The 18,975-nt window shown below is 39.3% G+C and overlaps 1 protein-coding gene and 1 pseudogene across 7 annotated transcripts in view; both read right to left on the bottom strand.

The window, feature by feature from the left end:
* The window catches only part of LOC137299120 (huntingtin-interacting protein 1-like), a 73,473-nt gene that overhangs the window by 9,508 nt on the left and 44,990 nt on the right, over positions 1-18,975 (bottom strand). For 4 of the 7 annotated variants that reach the window (XR_010957783.1, XM_067831664.1, XM_067831630.1 and 1 more), the window contains exons 16-30: positions 18,640-18,728; positions 18,277-18,345; positions 16,317-16,454; positions 14,116-14,521; positions 13,523-13,612; positions 13,061-13,147; positions 12,627-12,800; positions 11,801-11,979; positions 10,919-11,008; positions 10,527-10,589; positions 8,774-8,874; positions 8,136-8,365; positions 6,986-7,047; positions 6,108-6,212; positions 5,148-5,183 (exon numbers count right to left, since the gene is read on the bottom strand). Coding sequence is in view for 6 of the 7 variants with exons in the window: in XM_067831664.1 (XP_067687765.1) it covers positions 5,148-5,183; positions 6,108-6,212; positions 6,986-7,047; positions 8,136-8,365; positions 8,774-8,874; positions 10,527-10,589; positions 10,919-11,008; positions 11,801-11,979; positions 12,627-12,800; positions 13,061-13,147; positions 13,523-13,612; positions 14,116-14,521; positions 16,317-16,454; positions 18,277-18,345; positions 18,640-18,728 (1,919 nt within the window). In the remaining variant the exon portion in view is untranslated. Of the gene's footprint in view, positions 1-5,147; positions 5,184-6,107; positions 6,213-6,985; positions 7,048-8,135; positions 8,366-8,773; positions 8,875-10,526; positions 10,590-10,918; positions 11,009-11,800; positions 11,980-12,626; positions 12,801-13,060; positions 13,148-13,522; positions 13,613-14,115; positions 14,522-15,553; positions 15,599-16,316; positions 16,455-18,276; positions 18,346-18,639; positions 18,729-18,975 lie in introns of all 7 variants that reach the window. The other 3 variants (XM_067831672.1, XM_067831655.1, XM_067831683.1) reach the window with 3 other exon arrangements.
* Positions 8,009-8,095, bottom strand: LOC137259008 (small nucleolar RNA U3; annotated as a pseudogene).

Genomic DNA, 18,975 nt, shown 5'->3' with positions numbered 1-18,975 from the left:
CCCGGATGTTCAAATGGTTGAAACTTCAAGGATGCCTGTTTCCCATTAAGTATGTAAAAACCATACAACCTGTCATTAGCCTCTCATAAAAGTTGAACTTGTCTCCAGATAACAGATGCAACAGTACAATGAAAGATACACCATGCTGTTAATGAACCATGAAGATTATTACTGCAGCCACCTAATATGTGGCAAAACCTGGTGCAAACCACACCATGCATCTCTTACCAGTTACCATGGTTACCCGAGAATGTTCACAACATATCAGAGTCCCACGGACCCAGCCAGTCTTTGTACACTGGCACGCTGGACTAGAAAAACACCATAGACATTCAGCAGTCTTAGTATTTAATCATGAACAATTACTGACATACACTATTTAAAAGAATTACGGAACTTCTATTTTTTTAAGCATTAATACAATATTATTATCAGTCATGCCTTTCCATATTACTATGTAACATGAGTTCTTTCGTGTCTTTTGAATAGTATGCATACATGTAACAGCTGTAGTTTCTAAAAAATAAGAATTAAAATTGATAAAATGAAATCATTTTTTTTCAGTCTGAATCAAAATTGGCATTATCCCCTATAACTTCGTCTAAGACATCATAAATCAATGACAATTACCCATCCCTCGAACTTACATGCCATACTACGATTCTAAAACAGTCTTATCATTCTTCATAAGCACTCAATTTTCTTTGTAATGAAAAAACATGTTCAAATAAAACAATATTCATGAACATTGTAATGTCATAAAGTTGAAATATTAATATCAACAACACTCTTTAACAAAAACATTCAACTTCATTTCACTTGTTGCAAAATTAGAGTTGATTTGATACAGGCATGTAGCTGCCGGAAGCCAACTAAAATATATTTTGTTCTAGGGGAAACTAGAGGTGGTCTGTTGTGGGAGCATTAAGGTACATGAGTTCTGACAAGCATGTAGCTGACTGAAGATAACTAACATATATTTGTTCTGGGGGGAGGACTAGAGGTGGTCTTGTGTTTAGGTGGATGAGAGAGTAGGCAGGGATTGTCCTGACATGACAAGTCATCAGGTCTTGAAATTACACACAAGTAACAGGTTACTCTTCCTTTGAGCAAGTGAGTGAGCTGGGATTTGCACTGCTGGAAGCAATATTAAAGCTGTGTAGCACTGGTGGACACCAATATGGGTTGCATGTGTTCCTCGAGGATCAATCAATATCTTCAACATAAATAGTGAAAGCTTCAAGAACACAATGCCACCAGTCTTTATCATGACAGAAATATTCAAATCATCCTTATATTTTTGTGATAAACTAAAAAAGTTTGTGGAGAATGCTCTAAAAACATTTTGATAATAGAAAGAGTGTGTATTTAGGGACCGTTCATAACTTATAGCTAAGGGAGGTGGGGATGGTGGGTGGGGTGGGGTAATGATGATTTTAAGTGAGGTTGGGGGCATCAATTTTGTAACATGCTCTGGAGGGGGGGTGTTAATTGATTTCGTACATGACAAGCAGCGGGAAGGGGGGTCATTTACTTGGAACATTAATGTTGGGATGTGGGAGGTGGGGGGGTGGTCATTCACATTGTACCTGCAACTCCATAAAAAACTCATCATCAACCCCCCTAACCATAAATTTATGAACAGTCCCTTATGCCACTTTTAGCGTTATTCCTGACGTATCATGGTAGGAGACATCAGGCCCCGACTTCTCAACCCAAACTTCAGTTTTTACTCAAATTTCAAACTGACTTTGGCAACATGAAACACCTGAACTCAACTGTATTTTTAAAATAAAAAAAACACATACATACTTAATTAGTCTATCCACCAAACTCAAATTGTCTACTGTGTTAGCCTTTAATATTGATTTCAGTACATTCTGGGAAATGAATTTTCCTGTGATTACTCAAATTTGAGTAAAAGCTCAAACTGAGGTCAAAATTGAGACTTAGTATGTTTCGAGAAATCGGGGCCAGAAGTAGGTTTCAGACATTGTACACATCTGAGAATCGAAACCATGTGTTTGGTGTGGTGAGTTAACACTTTCAACTACAAGGCCATGCCACTGCCCTGTTTTAATAACAGACCAGACCAGACAGACTATTCGCTAACACATAAATGGTGTACATTTGGGATGTATTAAACATTCTGGCACACAACTCTCTGTTCCACCACCCCAAAACTTTATGGTCTATCACAAAAAACAATTACAATATCTGATCTGTAAGTTGGATGCACATCTATCATATTTCAAACCTAAAACACTTAAGACGACACTCAAACATGCTTTCTCAAGCCAAACAGGATTTCTTAACACTCATCGAAAAATAGGCATGGAATAAACATGATAAAAGCATTGGAAAATCTTTCAAAGTATTCCAACATCAACTACACTGATGTATTATGTGGAGTGAGTGAGTTTAGCCTTATGCTGCACTCAGCAATATTCCAGCTATATGGTTGCGGCCTGTAAATAATTGAGCCTGGACCAGACAATCCAGTGATCAACAGCATGAGCATCAACCTGTGCAATGAGGAACAAGGCAGCGAGTCTGATGACCCGATCTCGTTTGTCACCTCATATGACAAGCATGGGTTGCTGAAGGCCAGCATTCTAACCTGGATCTTCATGGGTCTGTAGTAAGTGACAAAAATGTATGTCAAAAATAAAAATATCCTCTTAAAAACAGTTAGTGAAATGCTACATGTAAGAATTCACATGCCAAGAAAATCTATGTCTTGAGTCAATGCAAAATGAAACAGGATCATTTGATCAGAAAGGTCTCAGAAAAAAAATTACGAAAACAGAATGTTGTTATACCATGTATATGTCAAAGAGTGTATAACGAATATTTCACAACAGCAAGACAAGTTTCCAAAGATGTCATCCAATTTTCAAATAAAGATAGAAAACAAATATAGCCATAAAAATATTCTGTGCATCTATTCTAGATGGCAGCAACAGGCATGTTAACTGCTTTGTGTGGTATGTATGGAATAAGTCATTCCAAAAATGTTGGAACTGGCAAGCAAAGAACTGATGTTAACTTGTCTAGACCAAGTCATATTTGGGCAAAAATATTTGAAAAGGATGCTGCTAATGATTGTCGTGTTTCTATATGCAATTTCTTTTCTCCATTTAACCATTTCATAATTACTACATGAACCAGATGTTGTTATTCTGACATTTCACCTTTAAGGTAAACATATTTATTTGATTAGTTGGTTGGATGAAAAATCAGCTAATGCTGTCAGTGAGAAGATCGTTACTTCAGAGGCTCAAGACAGAAAATGGTTTTATAAAAATTTTACACATTTTCAAATCAACCTTTGCCCATAACATGGATTCAGTATTCATAGCGTGAGTGAAAAAGAACTAAATATAATTGTTAACAACGTTAGATTTGTCCCAGTAGGAAACACACATTGAGTATGTCCAACAGAAACTGATTTTGACAAAACGACTTGGGTTTCACAAAACCTAAACCTGAGCACACACAAGAGATGATTGTCTTCAAATTTATGGACATATCAAATTTAAAATGGGACCTACTTGTAACAAATCTGAACCCTTTATCAGAAACCAATATTTGTGCAAATTCAGTAACTTGACATAATCAATGTGTGTTTGTTAGAGCTGACAAGATATTGATTGAATGATGTACGATGAACATTCCTGTCTTGAATGCCCTCATGGTAACATATCCATGGTAACAGAATGTTAGTGTGATAACAACAGGTATTGGACATGGCCGGATGCTTGAAGCATGCTATCGGTGACTAGTGACATGTATCAACAAGGCTGAAGTATGAAACTGGATGATGTGGACATAGCAACATCAACTCATACCAACGCTCATGCTTTCTGCATAGACTATTCAGTGGAAACACAGCAGGTTTGTGTGACAGTAAAACTGGACAATCTTCTATAACGTGAGCATTGAAAATACTTGTGTGTTATAGTGCATAGTACATATCAACTAGACTCTTTGCTTAAAAGGGGCTTAAGTTCATTTAAGATCCAAGCGGTGACAATTCACTTGGAATGAATCAGCTCTTAAGGTAGATAATCCTGTGACTGATAGGGATGTAACTCTACATACAGAGATACAACTTCTTTTGACACTGTTCCATCTTGGAACAGTAGAACTGGGTATTATATATTGCATATATTACTCAAATACTTGAATGCCCGGACTGATATGAAGGTAGGAAATTAGCATTTACTTGAATTAGTTCTGATAATATTCCTGGATAAATGATGAATATTGAAGCAAAACATTAATTAGTTTCTGTAGAGCCCATTGGGGCAAATAGACATCTTCCTAGAGTAGAGCTATTTCTATCTCTGTCTAAGCCCCAGTGCTGTACCCCAGGCAGAAGTTCCAGTAGGGGTTGTTAGAAGAGAAAGACAAACCAGTGACTGATACTATAAGCAGTAACGTATTCAAGGTCAAGGACATACTTTCAGCCTTATATATAGGTTCTCCTAGAGAGTTCTTATGGTATACATGAGATACTGGGGGACAAATTAACCATTTGTACTCCATGTCTCCACACACCACTACATACACTATGTGTCGCTATCACCATGTACCACTGTCTGTGCAGAAAGCTGAAAGTCTATGGTGGTGCTTATCCAAACATCAGAACTATCAAGGTGACTCGGTGTGAAGTATTTCGGTTGGTCTTTAACCACACGTGCTGGCACTAGAGTCATAGTAACTGTGGTTTGTCTACATGCACAAGTGAAAATTGTATTTTATTGGTGTGCAACAGAATCATCATAATCAATGACCAGTGCCATGCTAGGTGAAGTGAATATTTGAATATTTTCAAAAAGATCTTCTATCGCAAATCAAAGATGTAAGACTAAAATATGACTGAGACGTCAATAATAAATTCATCACAAATCTGATGTTCCGACACAAACACACTTGCCACTTATGCCAACCTTGATGTTCCAGCCCATATTTCATAACGCCAGCCTGTTGAATGTTTGGGAGCACAGCAAAATTTCCATGTCATTTCAATTTTTTCTTAATTCAAACTTCTTTTCATATCAATGAGCATATGTTTTTATGGAAATGACATGGAAATTTGTGGCTGCTAAAACAACAAAATGTCTTGATTTGAAGAAACTTACGTTGACATCTTCCCCAAGTCCATTCTCCTCTCCTTCCTATTGGCAATGTTTGTGTTATTAATGATGTTACTACTGCCCAATACGATCAAGAAAACCAAATTGTACATTGACAGGATAAACTAGTGTGTAAGCTTGTATGGTCTTATGCTGCTTTTAGCAATATTCCAGAATATTCTAGGAATATCACTGTGAGGAACACCGGACAGGCCTCACACTTAGTACCCGTGCCAGGATGTGAATCCAGGCATTCAGCCACAATTGTATGGTGTTAGGGAATAGAAAGCATTATTTGAAAAAGGTTATGACTAGAAATCACTACTATTTGGTTGTGAAGTATCCCTGAAACCAGCTATGATGTATGATTATGAGGAGGACATGAACAAATGTAGCCTTGTGTGCTTGATTTTGTGTTTCTGTACAGACATGACCAAAACTGATACTGCTGGAATAATACTGACAAAATACAACTGTGACCCATGTAATAAAGTCATTACCATATTAACCATATCATAAGCATGCTGCTTCATATGGACCCCAAAGTTCCAAACCAGTTTGTCTTTGCAACTGAACAGTTACAATACTCTGTATTTCATGGTGTACAGAACAAACTTATTACAGTAAAATACAACTTAGAGATGCTTTCATCAATTGCCACTCCACCATTTTTATTATGGTGAATATGGTACAGTAAATCCTGTCTTCCCACTATACATGTAACAGTCCACTATATAGTTTGAGAATAAGTGTATATGGTTCATGCAGTGTGAGATATGTACAGCTAGTTACCCACCTCCCATCCCTCGTCTCTTCTCATCAATATCCTGACCATTTGGTGCTTATTATGGTGAATATGCTACATTAAATCCCATCTTCCAGTCATACATGTAATAGTCCACAATACAGTTTGAGTACAAGTATGTATGGGTCATGCAGTGTGAGATAAGAATAGTCACTACCCACCTCCCATCCCTCGCTCTCCCCAGCCAGATTGTAGTGCTGCTTCCTCAGATCACCCAGCTTCCTCCTTTCCTTTTCCAGCATCGTCTCCAGCTCAATCACACGCACCTGGAGACAGTGATGAGACATGGTGAGACAGTAACAGCTTGTGATGAGACATGGTGAGACAATAAGAAGATGAGACATGGTGAGACAGTAACAGCTTGTGATGAGACATGGTGAGACAATAAGGCGGTGAGACAGTAACAGCTTGTGATGAGACATGGTGAGACAATAGGATGATGAGACATGGTGAGACAATAAGGTGATAAGACATGGTGAGACAATAAGGTGATGAGACATGGTGAGACTGTAACAGCTTGTGATGAGACATGGTGAGGCTGTAACAGCTTGTGATGAGACATGGTGAGACAACAAGGTGATGAGACATGGTGAGACTGTAACAGCTTGTGATGAGACATGGTGAGACTAACAGCTTGTGGTGAGACATGGTGAGACAATAAGGTGATGAGACATGGTAAGACAATAGGATAATGAGACATGGTGAGACAGTAACAGCTTGTGATGAGACATGGTGAGACAATAAGGTGATGAGACATGGTGAGACAGTAACAGCTTGTGATGAAACATTGTGAGACAGTAACAGCTTGTGATGAGACATGGTGAGACAATAGGATGATGAGACATGGTGAGACAGTAACAGCTTGTGATGTGACATGGTGAGACAATAAGGTGATGAGATGTGGTGAGACAGTAACAGCTTGTGATGAGACATGGTGAGACAATAAGGTGATGAAAAATGCTGAGACAGTAACAATCATGTGAACAGCATGTGATGCTAGCTACCGGAAATTTGTAAAACCACTGGGTATCCCACTAACCTGGGTCTGCATCTCCATCTTCTTTGTATCGTGGAGAGACAGCTGGGAGAAGTCCATCAGATCTAAAGCAGTAACAACAGTGTACATCTGCTTACAGGAAGTAGCAAGCATTTACAAGTGAAGTTGGGTCTGAATGTATTGGCCATGGGGCCAAACTTCTTGGGGCTCAGTTTTAAGAAATGAAACCTACTTGCACTCAGTGCAACATTTGATAATAACCTTGTTGCACCAGGCAAAAACAGGTTGCACTTGCTGCTCAATACAATTTTACATGAGTTTTGGTAATGAATCAATGATGATTTCTCAAATCATATGCTTTAGATGAGCATGAGATACTGGGACACATTCTGAACCAGCATCCACTAATATGTAGGATGACCCTATCTGGAACTGGTCAACCCTATACATGAGGACCTGCGGACTTCATCAAACCCATGTTGCCTTCAGGGACTCAACAGTGAGCAAATGTTTCAGTCAGGACTGTTTATTGGCAAAAACAACTGCATGACTATATACTGTGATATAGATACCAGTACTGTAATATACCATTTAAAAAAGTGGGGTATTGGATTTACAAGATTTATAAAATGTAAATGATGAAGCCAAGGAGGAAATGGATAAAGAAGAGAAATTATGGGAAAATGTGACAATTTATAACTTAGGAAATGTCTCATTGTATGGAAAAATATTACTATTTCTCATATGCACTGGCATTGGTTAGTGGTGTGCTTGCAAGATGGAATATCCCCTACTTTATTTCAATGGTATATATTGGAAGATGAAGTGTTTGACAGTGATTGACTTTGATTGTACATGCAGATCATTACTCTACACAGTAAATATGACTCAGTCACTTGCTATCATTTTGATGTCTTGGATACAGGGGAGATAACTTGAAAGAAATTTCACTTGAATTTGCATTGTTTGGGCATGCAATTCTAACAGAAAACATTACTTGTGAAGAAAATGTGAGTACATTTTTGGTTAAATGAGAAAAATAACAACAAAACCTATGTTTAACCCACCACCCTCATGGTTTGGTAGACTGTCAGTTTTACCTGAAGTCATGGTGATGCATACTACAGAAATGATCCTTAAAAGTATGATCAATATACCCAATCCCGACAAAAATGTCAGAAACTAAACTCACTCTTATCTTCAACTATCTGTGATGCAGTTTTGGCAGATGCCACAACATTTCCTGTGGCCTCATTAACTTCCTTTGATGCTCGAGACAGCTCTGACAATCCTTGACTCCCTCGATCAGCTTTTACCTTGGAGGCCACAGTAAGCTGTGCAGTGCTGGCTGCGATCTCCTGGGCACACACCATTAGTTCCTCAAACTTGCCCTCACCCTTCACCAGCTTGTCTGCTGCCTCCCTTCAAACATCAACATCTACTCAGTGCACCATCTGGTTCATTGCCTGTTTGATTGGCATTTTAGAAGTTGATGAATAATGATGAATGTGGTGCGTTTTAATATCCACCACAAAGCGTGTTGCGGGGGATAACAATGGAACTGGTTATAATACAGTAACAATAGGGGGAAGCCACATGTTCAGGATATACATTGCAGATGGAATTAATTAGTAATGATTGATGTTCTGTACTTTTTATCAGCTCATTGTAGGCGGATGGAATGAGGTATCCTTGATCTCTGTTGATTGAGGGCTTGTGTTGATGGATTTGAACTGCTTCTGCCAGTTTTCAGTGACTCAGTTTCTGAGTGAACGATGACATAACACAGCAAGCAAAGAACATATTCTCTCTGTTTCTAATCTTACTTACATGAGTGTGGAGGCACCAAAGCCCACAGCCTTGGCAGCTGATATCAAGCCCTCTGTCCAGCGGTGATGTTTCTTGTAAAAATCTTTGGCTGTTGACGTCCCCTGAAACATTCATTGAGTCAGTTAATATTTTAGCAATATTCCAGTAAAATCACAGCCAAGGGATACCACAATGGGCTTCACACATTGTACAGATAAGTGGAATTGAACCTGGGTCTTTGTCATGATGAGCAAACACTTTAACCACTAGGCTACCCTACGGCCCCTGAAACATTCAGAAAGACACATGGAGCTGACACTGGAATAGTGAGTGAATTCAGGATTTCACTCTTAACAATCTGCTTCTCTGTAACGATTACATAAAGCGCTGCAGTGAGTGAGTGAATTCAGTTCTAGCTGGACTGAGCAATATTCCAGCTATATGACGGCGGCCTGTAAATAATCAAGTGTGCACAAGACAATCCAGTGATCAACAGCATGAGCACAACTGGGAACCGATGACATGGCAAACATGATTTGCTGAAGGCCTATTCTACCCCGGGACCTTCAAGGGTCTTCTCTGTTATGATTACATAAAGTGTTGCATTTACACATTACAGTTTTGTAAAAGGTACAAACACTGGCAGCTTCGGCCAGGATCTTAATGCAAGGCTAGCAGACACAGAGTGACAACATGTCACACATAAAAAGTCTGTCAGCTTTGTGTAGAAGGAACATGTAGAATGATTCAGGGTGATAAGACAGCCTCTTCTATTAAACAGTGAAAGTATACATATTCTTCAGAGAAAGAAATGTGACAGCTTGGGTGGATAGATGGACTACATTTGCCTGGCCATATATGGTTCTTGTCAACTGTGACACTCCCAAAAGTAGCAATGATAATTAAGAAATACAGTTCATTCTACCACGCTTGTGTCCGAGTGCTTTAATGATATAATAGTTCAGGGCGAAAGTGTGCTTTATTACACTATACATGGTGATAGAACAAACAGTATTTCTTTTCTAAGATGCTGTATTTAATAATTTCTAAGCCTAATTTCGATTAATCTATGGCAGAAAACAAATGACGGTGTCTGTGATCTAAATTAAGAATCCTCACACTGGGCTAACTGACGTGCTGTTCTTTTGACATGTCAGCCCCCTACATTAAGACAAACGTTACTAGATAAACAAATGATGAACAGTTTGGTGACGGTTCATGTTCGGGTTAAATATCTTCTCTACATCATTTTAATTACATCTGTGATTCTCTTAAACCATACAAGGCAACATAACCTCATTTCTACTACCAACGAAAGTTTAGATCAGTACATTCAGCTGAAGCTGACTAGTCATGCGACATTCCACGATTGCATAGTGGGAATGTAAACACTGCAAACATTACTGTGTCTCTGTAAAATTTTGAGTCGAATCTATGACAGATTTTATCCTTCGGAAAACATAAACATAATGTTTCCATCAGTGATGTTAGCTGTGTGATGCAACTGCAAACCAAGAAACAGGATGCGACAAAGCAGTTTACTGTGGTAGGCTGTACGAGGCGATGGCAACTGACAACCATTGTGACGTCAGTTACATTGTGGCGTAATGCAAAAAGTTTGATTACAAGGGCAGACTGGAATGGCTCAGTGATGTCAACACATTGTGACATAATGCAAAAAGTGCACATTATCGTCTGATAAAGTATTGTCGGCGCCTTTGATCTCTCACCGAAGCATCTTAGAACAGCTCATCCTTGACAGTTGGTTACTCACCCTGCCCTGAAGTACAATCTCCCTCTGCACATCCCTGGATTTCTCTATTAGCACCTTAATGGCCTGAAACCAGACAATGTAAGTCAAAAATAGAGAACTAGCACATTACAGGTTACGGTTGCTGTTTCATGAACACATGCCAGAGTTAAACTGGAATAGCAACATGTGAGTGAGAAAGATATATGCCAAACCCATCTACTAACGAGCAATTTTTTAAGGAGGAATGTCCACAAACAAAATATTCGAAAAATAACTGTTGTCAAGAAACCAAAGCTGTTCATGAGTTAATGGACCTGTAATGAAAGAAGGCATAAGGTCCACTGGCATTCAAGTAGCTTATTTATAATCATACAAGGAACAGATCCATGTCACAGATCCATGTGCTTACTGACCTTCATGAGAGCTGTGCAGGCGTCTAGAATTCTTTCATTCACCTCCAGCTCGATACCCGTATTGTCCTCCCTTGTCTTCTGAAGCATCTCCTGTTAAACAAACACAGTGAAGGTTCAGATTAACATCCAGATTTCCACATCTAGCAAGCTTGAATGGTGCGTGTGTACATGCACTTGTTTGCAGGAGACAAATGACATTAACCCTGCAAAGTGTGAGAGTGAATGAGTATGGTTTTATGTGGCTTTTACCAATATTACAGCAGCATAACAGCAGGGGACACCAGAAATGGGCTTCACTTATCCTGCCCATGTGGGGAATCAAACGCTTTAGGCCCTAGACTACCTCACTACCCTTACTCAGGAAAGAGATCAGATTCACATGTGCCCAACAGGGAACAAAGTTTGTCAGGCAAGCATCTTTATTACAGTGATACCCCCACCATCTGAAGGTGTTGGATAAAACCTGTTGAAGGATCTGCCTAGTTCGTGCAACAAGGGGAGTTCTATGCATATAAAACTTCTTTATTATACTGAAGGGAAAAAAATAAAGGATCACATGAAAGGAGGACAAGTGTTCAATTATTTGTTTCCAAGATTTCTTCCAACTTTGGCATCGCATGGCTTGTGAAGAGACATATGTCAAAATAAGGGAACACTCATGCTTTCATGTGATCATTTTTTTCCTCAGTACATAATATGAGCAACATTTTGTTGCAGCTGCTAACAACATTATCAAGCAACATATAGTCGCTACATCTAAACATCGCTCATATTATATGAAAAAAGTTCTATATCCATAGAACTCTCCTCGCTGTTCATCACACATTCTTCTAAATGCCACTGAAAGAAGCCTAGTTTGCATCCAGAGCAAGTGTTATTCACCTCTATCTTCTTGGCTGCCTCTTCAATGGCTTTTGTTGTTGAGGACATCTCCTTGTCCACTAGGTCCCCTATCTCCTCTGCCTTGACGTCCTCCATCTTGGGGACAAGGTCCTCAGCCAGCTTCATCACATATTGCACTTTCTGGATGCAATCATCCACCTCAGATGTTGCACTGCCACCTACAAGAAAAGGCAAACAACTTTATATTAAAGAGACTTACTTCACAGTCAGCAGTGATTCATAAATTGGTCAGAAAACAACAAGGTTAATGTATCGATCCTGTTCACTATTCTTGGGGTGAATACAACCCTAGTTGTCTATACATTAAGATGTTACAGTCAGAATCTTGAAAACAAAACCCAAATAGCTGACAGTACTTGCTGTCACAGATATCCAAGAGCATGAAGGTACAGTGATGTCCACACTGTTAATGTTAATCAAAAGGTGTATTATTTAACACAATTATCCTCCTTCTGATAGAATAAAGTGACCACCACTATAACGGACAGAAAAAAGCAAAGTCCCATCACAACAGCAATCACCTCAGTCAGGTTAGTCTGTCACAGGTAGCCACTCAGGGCTCTGTTCCTCAAAGCGAGTGTAGTGCTCTGACAGTTCATAAGTCTATGATAAACTACGGGAGTTACGACTGCAACAACTCTACAATCGCTTTGAGGAACTGGGCCCAATCATAGCGCCAAGACGACCGTAACTCCCATACTTTAACATAGAGTTGCGATGATCATAGTTCTATTGCCTTGAGGAACAAGGGTCATGGACTGTTAATCTGAGAAAAGGCCCCTAGCAACAAATACAGACAGAATACCTTTGCCAACAGCATCAAGCAGTGCCATGCCGGAACTCCCTGTGTCTCGACAAGCATTGGCTAGTTCCTCCCCCGGCTCTATCTGTGCAGAGTGGGACGTAGCAAACCCATGCACGATACAGTCACTCATTCGATGTGAAAACATGCTGATTGTTCCAATCAGGATATCTAAATCTGAAACAAACAAGTTACATTCTGCACTATGAAGAAGTACCACACAATCTGATACCCCCAAAACCCTTCAAAATCAGCCATACAGATGACATAGAATAGTGACATGAACTGAATCATGTTGTCCTTGACATTTTCTAGCATAATAATTTTGGGAAGTTTACACTAATAAGCTACTATTTGTAGTCAAGTTTTCATACCAGTCCTCCAAGGTAGAATTGCAGGTGCTATTTCCATGCCTATGAGACTGATGAAAACCTCACCTTTCTTTTCCCCTGTGTATGCACCATGACTCTGTTGTAGCTGTGTCAGACTCTCCAACACAGGTTCTGCCCTCATTAGTAAATACTCTGGAAAGAAAATATTTAGCTTCATATCATGATGGCCTGGAGCACACAACCTATACACTGACATCATGAACACATTTTACTGAATAGGATGTAGTGATTGACTCCTACTGCAAGCATCAACAAAGAAAATGTCAAATGTAACTAGTACTGACAAGCTCTAAATGTTTTGAATGGTAACTGTAACTCCTTACTTCATAGGACACAAATATTTCCATTCTGTATTCTATCCAGACCAAACCCTGTTCATTCATATTATTTTACTATACTTTGGTTATTCATATGGTACTGGGTAATGAGAGGTCAGCTTAATCCCTGCAGCTAATCACATATTGCTTTCACAAGGCTGTGCCCCTATCTCTATATTTGTCAACCTACCTGCTGTACAGGTGACAGTTGTGTGGGTAGGGTTCTCGTTCTGCTCCAGGGCATCCTGTATTATGGCCTTTCCTTCTGACACACCCCTCTCTGCAATACAGATATGTCAGCCTTCTTCACTCAACAGAAAATGTTCATAATAAAGTACTGTATACATTAGCAGTTAAAACAGTTCATATTACCTTATAGAACCCTAAGTGACGTAGTGATTATGTCCCTATCATCCATGTTTCAAGTAAAGGATGAAAACCAACCCCAAGGTTTTGTTTGAAAAAGTAAGGCTGAACAGAGATATACTCAGTAAAGAGAGAATCTGGCGAGACAACAGAGTGACGTCACTGGAGGTTTATAACGTATCACAGTGGCATGTAAATAATCCAGACATGTGTTCGATAGCACGAGCAACAAACCCTAACTTCGGGAAGAATTATGCACAATCAGCCTTATCGTTGTCAATGTAATGACAAGATCGCTGTTAATTCAGCTTGTAGAACAAATATGACAAATTAGGAATGTTTTGCCGTTCTCGTTGCAGTATGCCTAACAAACTGCTGATGCAACCTCAGATTCTGACTGACTCACTACATCCTCACCTAACAGTTTCTTGTGCAGGTCATCAATCTGACCACCAAGCCGACTTTCACTGTCCTGCTTCTCTGTCCTCAGTTGATCCAACTGTTTCTGCAGTTCGTCAAGAGTCTGGTTCAGAGACTCCTCTTTCGAGGCCTTCTCAGCCAGAGTTTGGTCCAACTGAGCCTGCAGCTGGGACACCTGCTCACTCAGCTTCTTCTCGCTCTCCTCATATTCCTTCTGCGTGGTGGACAAAGTTGCCTGCAATGATGACAGCTGACCACAAAGCTCCTGCTCTCGCTGGTCCCCTCCTTGCTGTACTTCAGAGAGACGAGATTCAAGGGAGGCAACTGATGTCTGACTTTCCTCCAACTGGGATTCAAGAGAAGATTTACTGTCCTCTAAATTCTTTACTTTACTATCAAGGTCCTAAAATGGAAAACAAACAAAATGCACGTTACATGATGCATCTATCTACAGTGTCCTTCAGGTACTTTCCTTCAACATAATCACTTGCCTCTTGGTCAGAAGGGATACTATAAGGTGACATATGGGCGATTGTTTTGCTTTATGACACTACTGGGAAAACATTTTGACATATAAGACAGTAAGCATGTAATATACATTGGAGTATCATAATTGTCCATTCTTAAGTGTACACTTTGATACATTACAGACAATTCCAGCGGGATAAAAACACAAGACCAAACCTATAAATCAGGAAGACATCTTCCATAATCTTCCTCAGCTACATGTTCCTTGACTTATTTCCTTCAGCATATACAAACTATGTCATTACACACTGTAAGATCAAGGATGGGTTAACAGAATGATCTTCACAAGCATGAGTTGCTTGAGACCATTCTAACCTGACATCTCACAGCCTAAAAATGTACTATAAAGCTGTAAAGGTGATCGTACTCACCAACGTTTCCGATATTAAATCTTTCAGTACATACAAAAAATATATCATAAGACGTTATGGTTCATTTTTCTCAAAAGCAGACGGATGAATTGCAATCTACCTCGAAAAGTGATAAACATAAAATACTCAATGAGTATTTTATGTTTGTTGTTTTTCGAGATAGATTGCAATTCATTGGTCCGCTTTTGAGACAAACAGACTATAGTAAGATCAAGGGTAGGCTAACAGAATGATCTTCACAACCATGAATTGCGTCAGACCAGTTCTAACCTGGACATTTCACAGACTAAAAATGGACTATCAAGGTGATCTTCCTCAGATACATGTTCCCGATTTTATTTCCTTCAGTATATACAAAAATATGTCATAAGATATTGGTAAGATCAAGGGTAGGTTATTAAATGATCTTCACAAGCAACACTGGCATATAAGCAGGAGTGGCTACAATGGGAATGTTTATGATACAAAAGCTGGACTGATTACAAATAATATGTGTACAATACCATACCACTGATTTGACAGAAAGCTAGCATTACCTTGCTCTTCTGCCATCCCTCATAGAACTCATCCAAGCCAGCAGCCTGCCAATACATTAACCGACACCATCGTTATGTTCAGGCGAGCTGTAGAGACCTTACACAGCCACATAAGACATGCTGTTAGTTCATGCTGACCATACATACCACACTGCTTGGCAGGGTTATCTCTCCATAACACATGCTTGTTGTTGAGAGTTGTCTCCACTATGACGGCATACAAGCAGGCATGCTTACATGACTCTGAAAATCTTACCTTGTGATAAGAGACCATCATGTTTGAAGGGACCAACAGCTCTAACCATAAGTCGGCCAATCAAACATATATTATATTTTGGCTGCTATTCAATAGTTCCAAAAAATATTCAGTCACTACTCCTGTGCTGATTCTGGTAACATTCGGAGCAAGGTCAGCTGAAATGACGTTTAGAGTCATGTTCGGGAAAGTAGAGAAATCTTTAGGGCACATACAGTTATATGCACAACACCTTAAATCAATTAATGCCTACATCAAAAACAGTGAAAAACAGAAACACAGCAAGTGAACAAATTAATTTCAAGCAATGAACTTTGTATTAATAAATAGCCTGTCCTCTGTAGTACTTTCTGCATTTAAAGCCAACTTACCTTTCATTATCTGTATTCATCGAACCTTGACCCTTTCACCACAAGAAACAAAACCCATTCACCAACACAAAGCAAATCACAGTAGCAGCATGCACAAGCCAGGATCTGCGGCTGCCAACATGACCTTGACCCTCACCTCTTTCTGCTTCTCCAGCATTGAACATTTACCAGTGACCTCAGCCAGCTGTCCAGTGACCTCATCTGCACTTTTCTGCAGGTTATTGTGGATGACCTGCTTTTCCTCCTCGAGGCGCTGGAGGTCCATCTTTGCCTCCTGACATGACATCAACACAGGGCATGCACATCACAATAGGCAGGTCATGCATAGACGGTTAGAGCTACCCTACACAGCTGTGAGTTTTCACTCTCCTATCAAATACCTTATGCAACCAATTTCAGGTAGGTTCACAATCTACAACTTCCCTGAAACACCTTATTTATTAGGGGGAGGGGTCATAAAATTTTTTAGGAAAGATAATGAAGAAAGGTACACTCTATACTGGAAGTTAGGGGTTTCGCCTTTACTTTTTTCAGGGAGGGTCACAGACTAATGCTTTGTCTCTGAAAAATTATTTGGACAGATACAAGTACATCTTCACTTTAACTGTAAATAAGCCCTGGTGGGCCTGGAGATGCAGAATCTGTGGAAATCTCGACTTGAGGTGTTTCACACTGCAGGTAGGTTTTGACTGTTGTGAAAAATGGAGAGTAAGACAAACTTGGAAGGTTATCAAAAACTACCCCTGATCGTGGGGATGGTCAACCAAAAGAAGGTAATTATTTTCTGTGCATTTGTGCATCAAAAACTACTGTCAAAATTAGGTTCTGTCACCATTCTGACTTATTTTGTAACTTTGATGAAAATGTGCAAACACACATGTCCCAGTACAATTCTAAAAATGCTCTTAAGGCCTCCATTTCCATAGCAGTATCCTTACAGTAAAATAAACAAAATTCTTAAAAATGTAGACAACCATAGTAAAATAGAAGAATTTTCCTGAACTTTCTTTGCGATATACAGATCACGATTTACGTCTGGTAGAATTATCAAACAAAGTGAAAATGTAACAACATCCAAGTGGACTCCTTATAAACTCCAAGTGGACTGCTTATAGGCTCTCACATTATGATGTGGAAATCACAAAGCTGTTAATTGTTTAGTGTGATCAAACAAAGGGATCTGTGTCAAATCTGTTAGTCGAGTGAGCAATGAGGTTGTGTGAAATTATTCGTTGTGACCTGAATTCTCTCTAGAACACAAAGCCATGCAACACACAAAAAGATCAGTTTAAAACGCAAGTGACAGCTTTAACTAGTGCAAACAGTGTGAAATAAACAAATTTGATGACAAAATCATTGTAATAAATTAATTTACTTAAAAGAATTGATTCCAATGTAACAATTACATGTATACAGTTGTGATTTATAACCAAACAAAATCCTGGAATAAAGTATCTGGATTGAGTGACTGAGTGAGATTGCAATCTTCAAACTATCAGACATCCTACAACTGAGAAATTGGATTTACACACTATGTTCGTGTGAGGATCAGAACCAGGGTCTCACAAAGCAACCTTTACTACTTAAGGTAACCTTGACTCCTATTCTTTAAAACTGCACTACGGTTACCTTAGTTACTTGTGAAAGCCCTGTGTATTTGTGCTACAACCTCATCCCATAAAATATAAAGGATCAGTAACTGACCGTCAAGTCCCCCTCAGCTCATCAACATGGCCTGTTTGTTTCCCGATTTTGAAAGACCACCACGTTCAACAGTGCATTGGGTTTAGTGCCTCTTTGAATATTTTTTCCATCATATTAGGGGAGGAATGTTCAAGACTTGCAGCAACCCTCGTGAGTGGTGTTGACAAATGTAATCAGGGAGAATTGAGGACCAAACCCATGATCTTGGACATGGTTTGGCACACCTAAGGGAGATAACTCTCCACACCCTGAAATCATGTAATCAGGGTGAACTGGATAAATGGTGTAAATATGCTTCTTAAATACTGGACACCATTTTTGGAGTTTATTCAAATTTACTTTCACTAAATTAAATGAACAAATTAGGTGAATGTGCAGCGATGATCCCTCACCTTAATAACTTGCTCCTTCTCATCAGCTGCCTTCTTCTCAGACGCAAGTTGTTTTGTTACATCAGCATGCTAGAAAGATTAAATGATAGATTGTCCTGAAGTCTACCGGTAGGCTATTAACCAATGCAATGAAACTTTGACCATACTGCCATATCACCATCATCACAAACCCATTCTGCTCGGTTGTCAGTTTATACCCACTTCAGTGGCAAATAATAATCAGTGGCTACAGCTCCACCAGATAGCTGGAATAAAAATCAAAATATATTGATGTCTGAGCACCAGAACACAAAGTTAATAAGTCCTTGAGTGTACATTTCCCAGCCTTTACATCCTGTATGCGCACATCCCCTTGATACTCACATTCCTGAGAAGCTGCACATGTTCCTCCCTCAGTTTCCCATAGATGTCCTTCATCTTCTGGAACTTCTCTTGGTTGGCCTTTGCTTGTTCTGCATCGTCAAACAACAAAAGGAAAAGTGCCTTAAACTGTAGTTAGATAATTATATTCTACCTGTAGCACACCCTGAAAATCCAAGTGTACAATGACCAAATAGTGCTGAATATAACTTCTTATAAAATGTGGTAAGATAATGGATGGACATTTTGTTTGGGATAATAGAAATGCCAAATCTGGTTTGCAACCTTGATGTTAACAATATCTTCAACAAATGGCAAACAGAAATAGGTTTGATGAAA

Source organism: Haliotis asinina, chromosome 1 (genome assembly GCF_037392515.1).
Source record: "Haliotis asinina isolate JCU_RB_2024 chromosome 1, JCU_Hal_asi_v2, whole genome shotgun sequence".
Taxonomy (NCBI): domain Eukaryota; kingdom Metazoa; phylum Mollusca; class Gastropoda; order Lepetellida; family Haliotidae; genus Haliotis; species Haliotis asinina.
The sequence above is the reverse complement of the archived record's forward strand: the minus strand, read 5'-3'. Positions and strand labels throughout refer to the sequence as shown.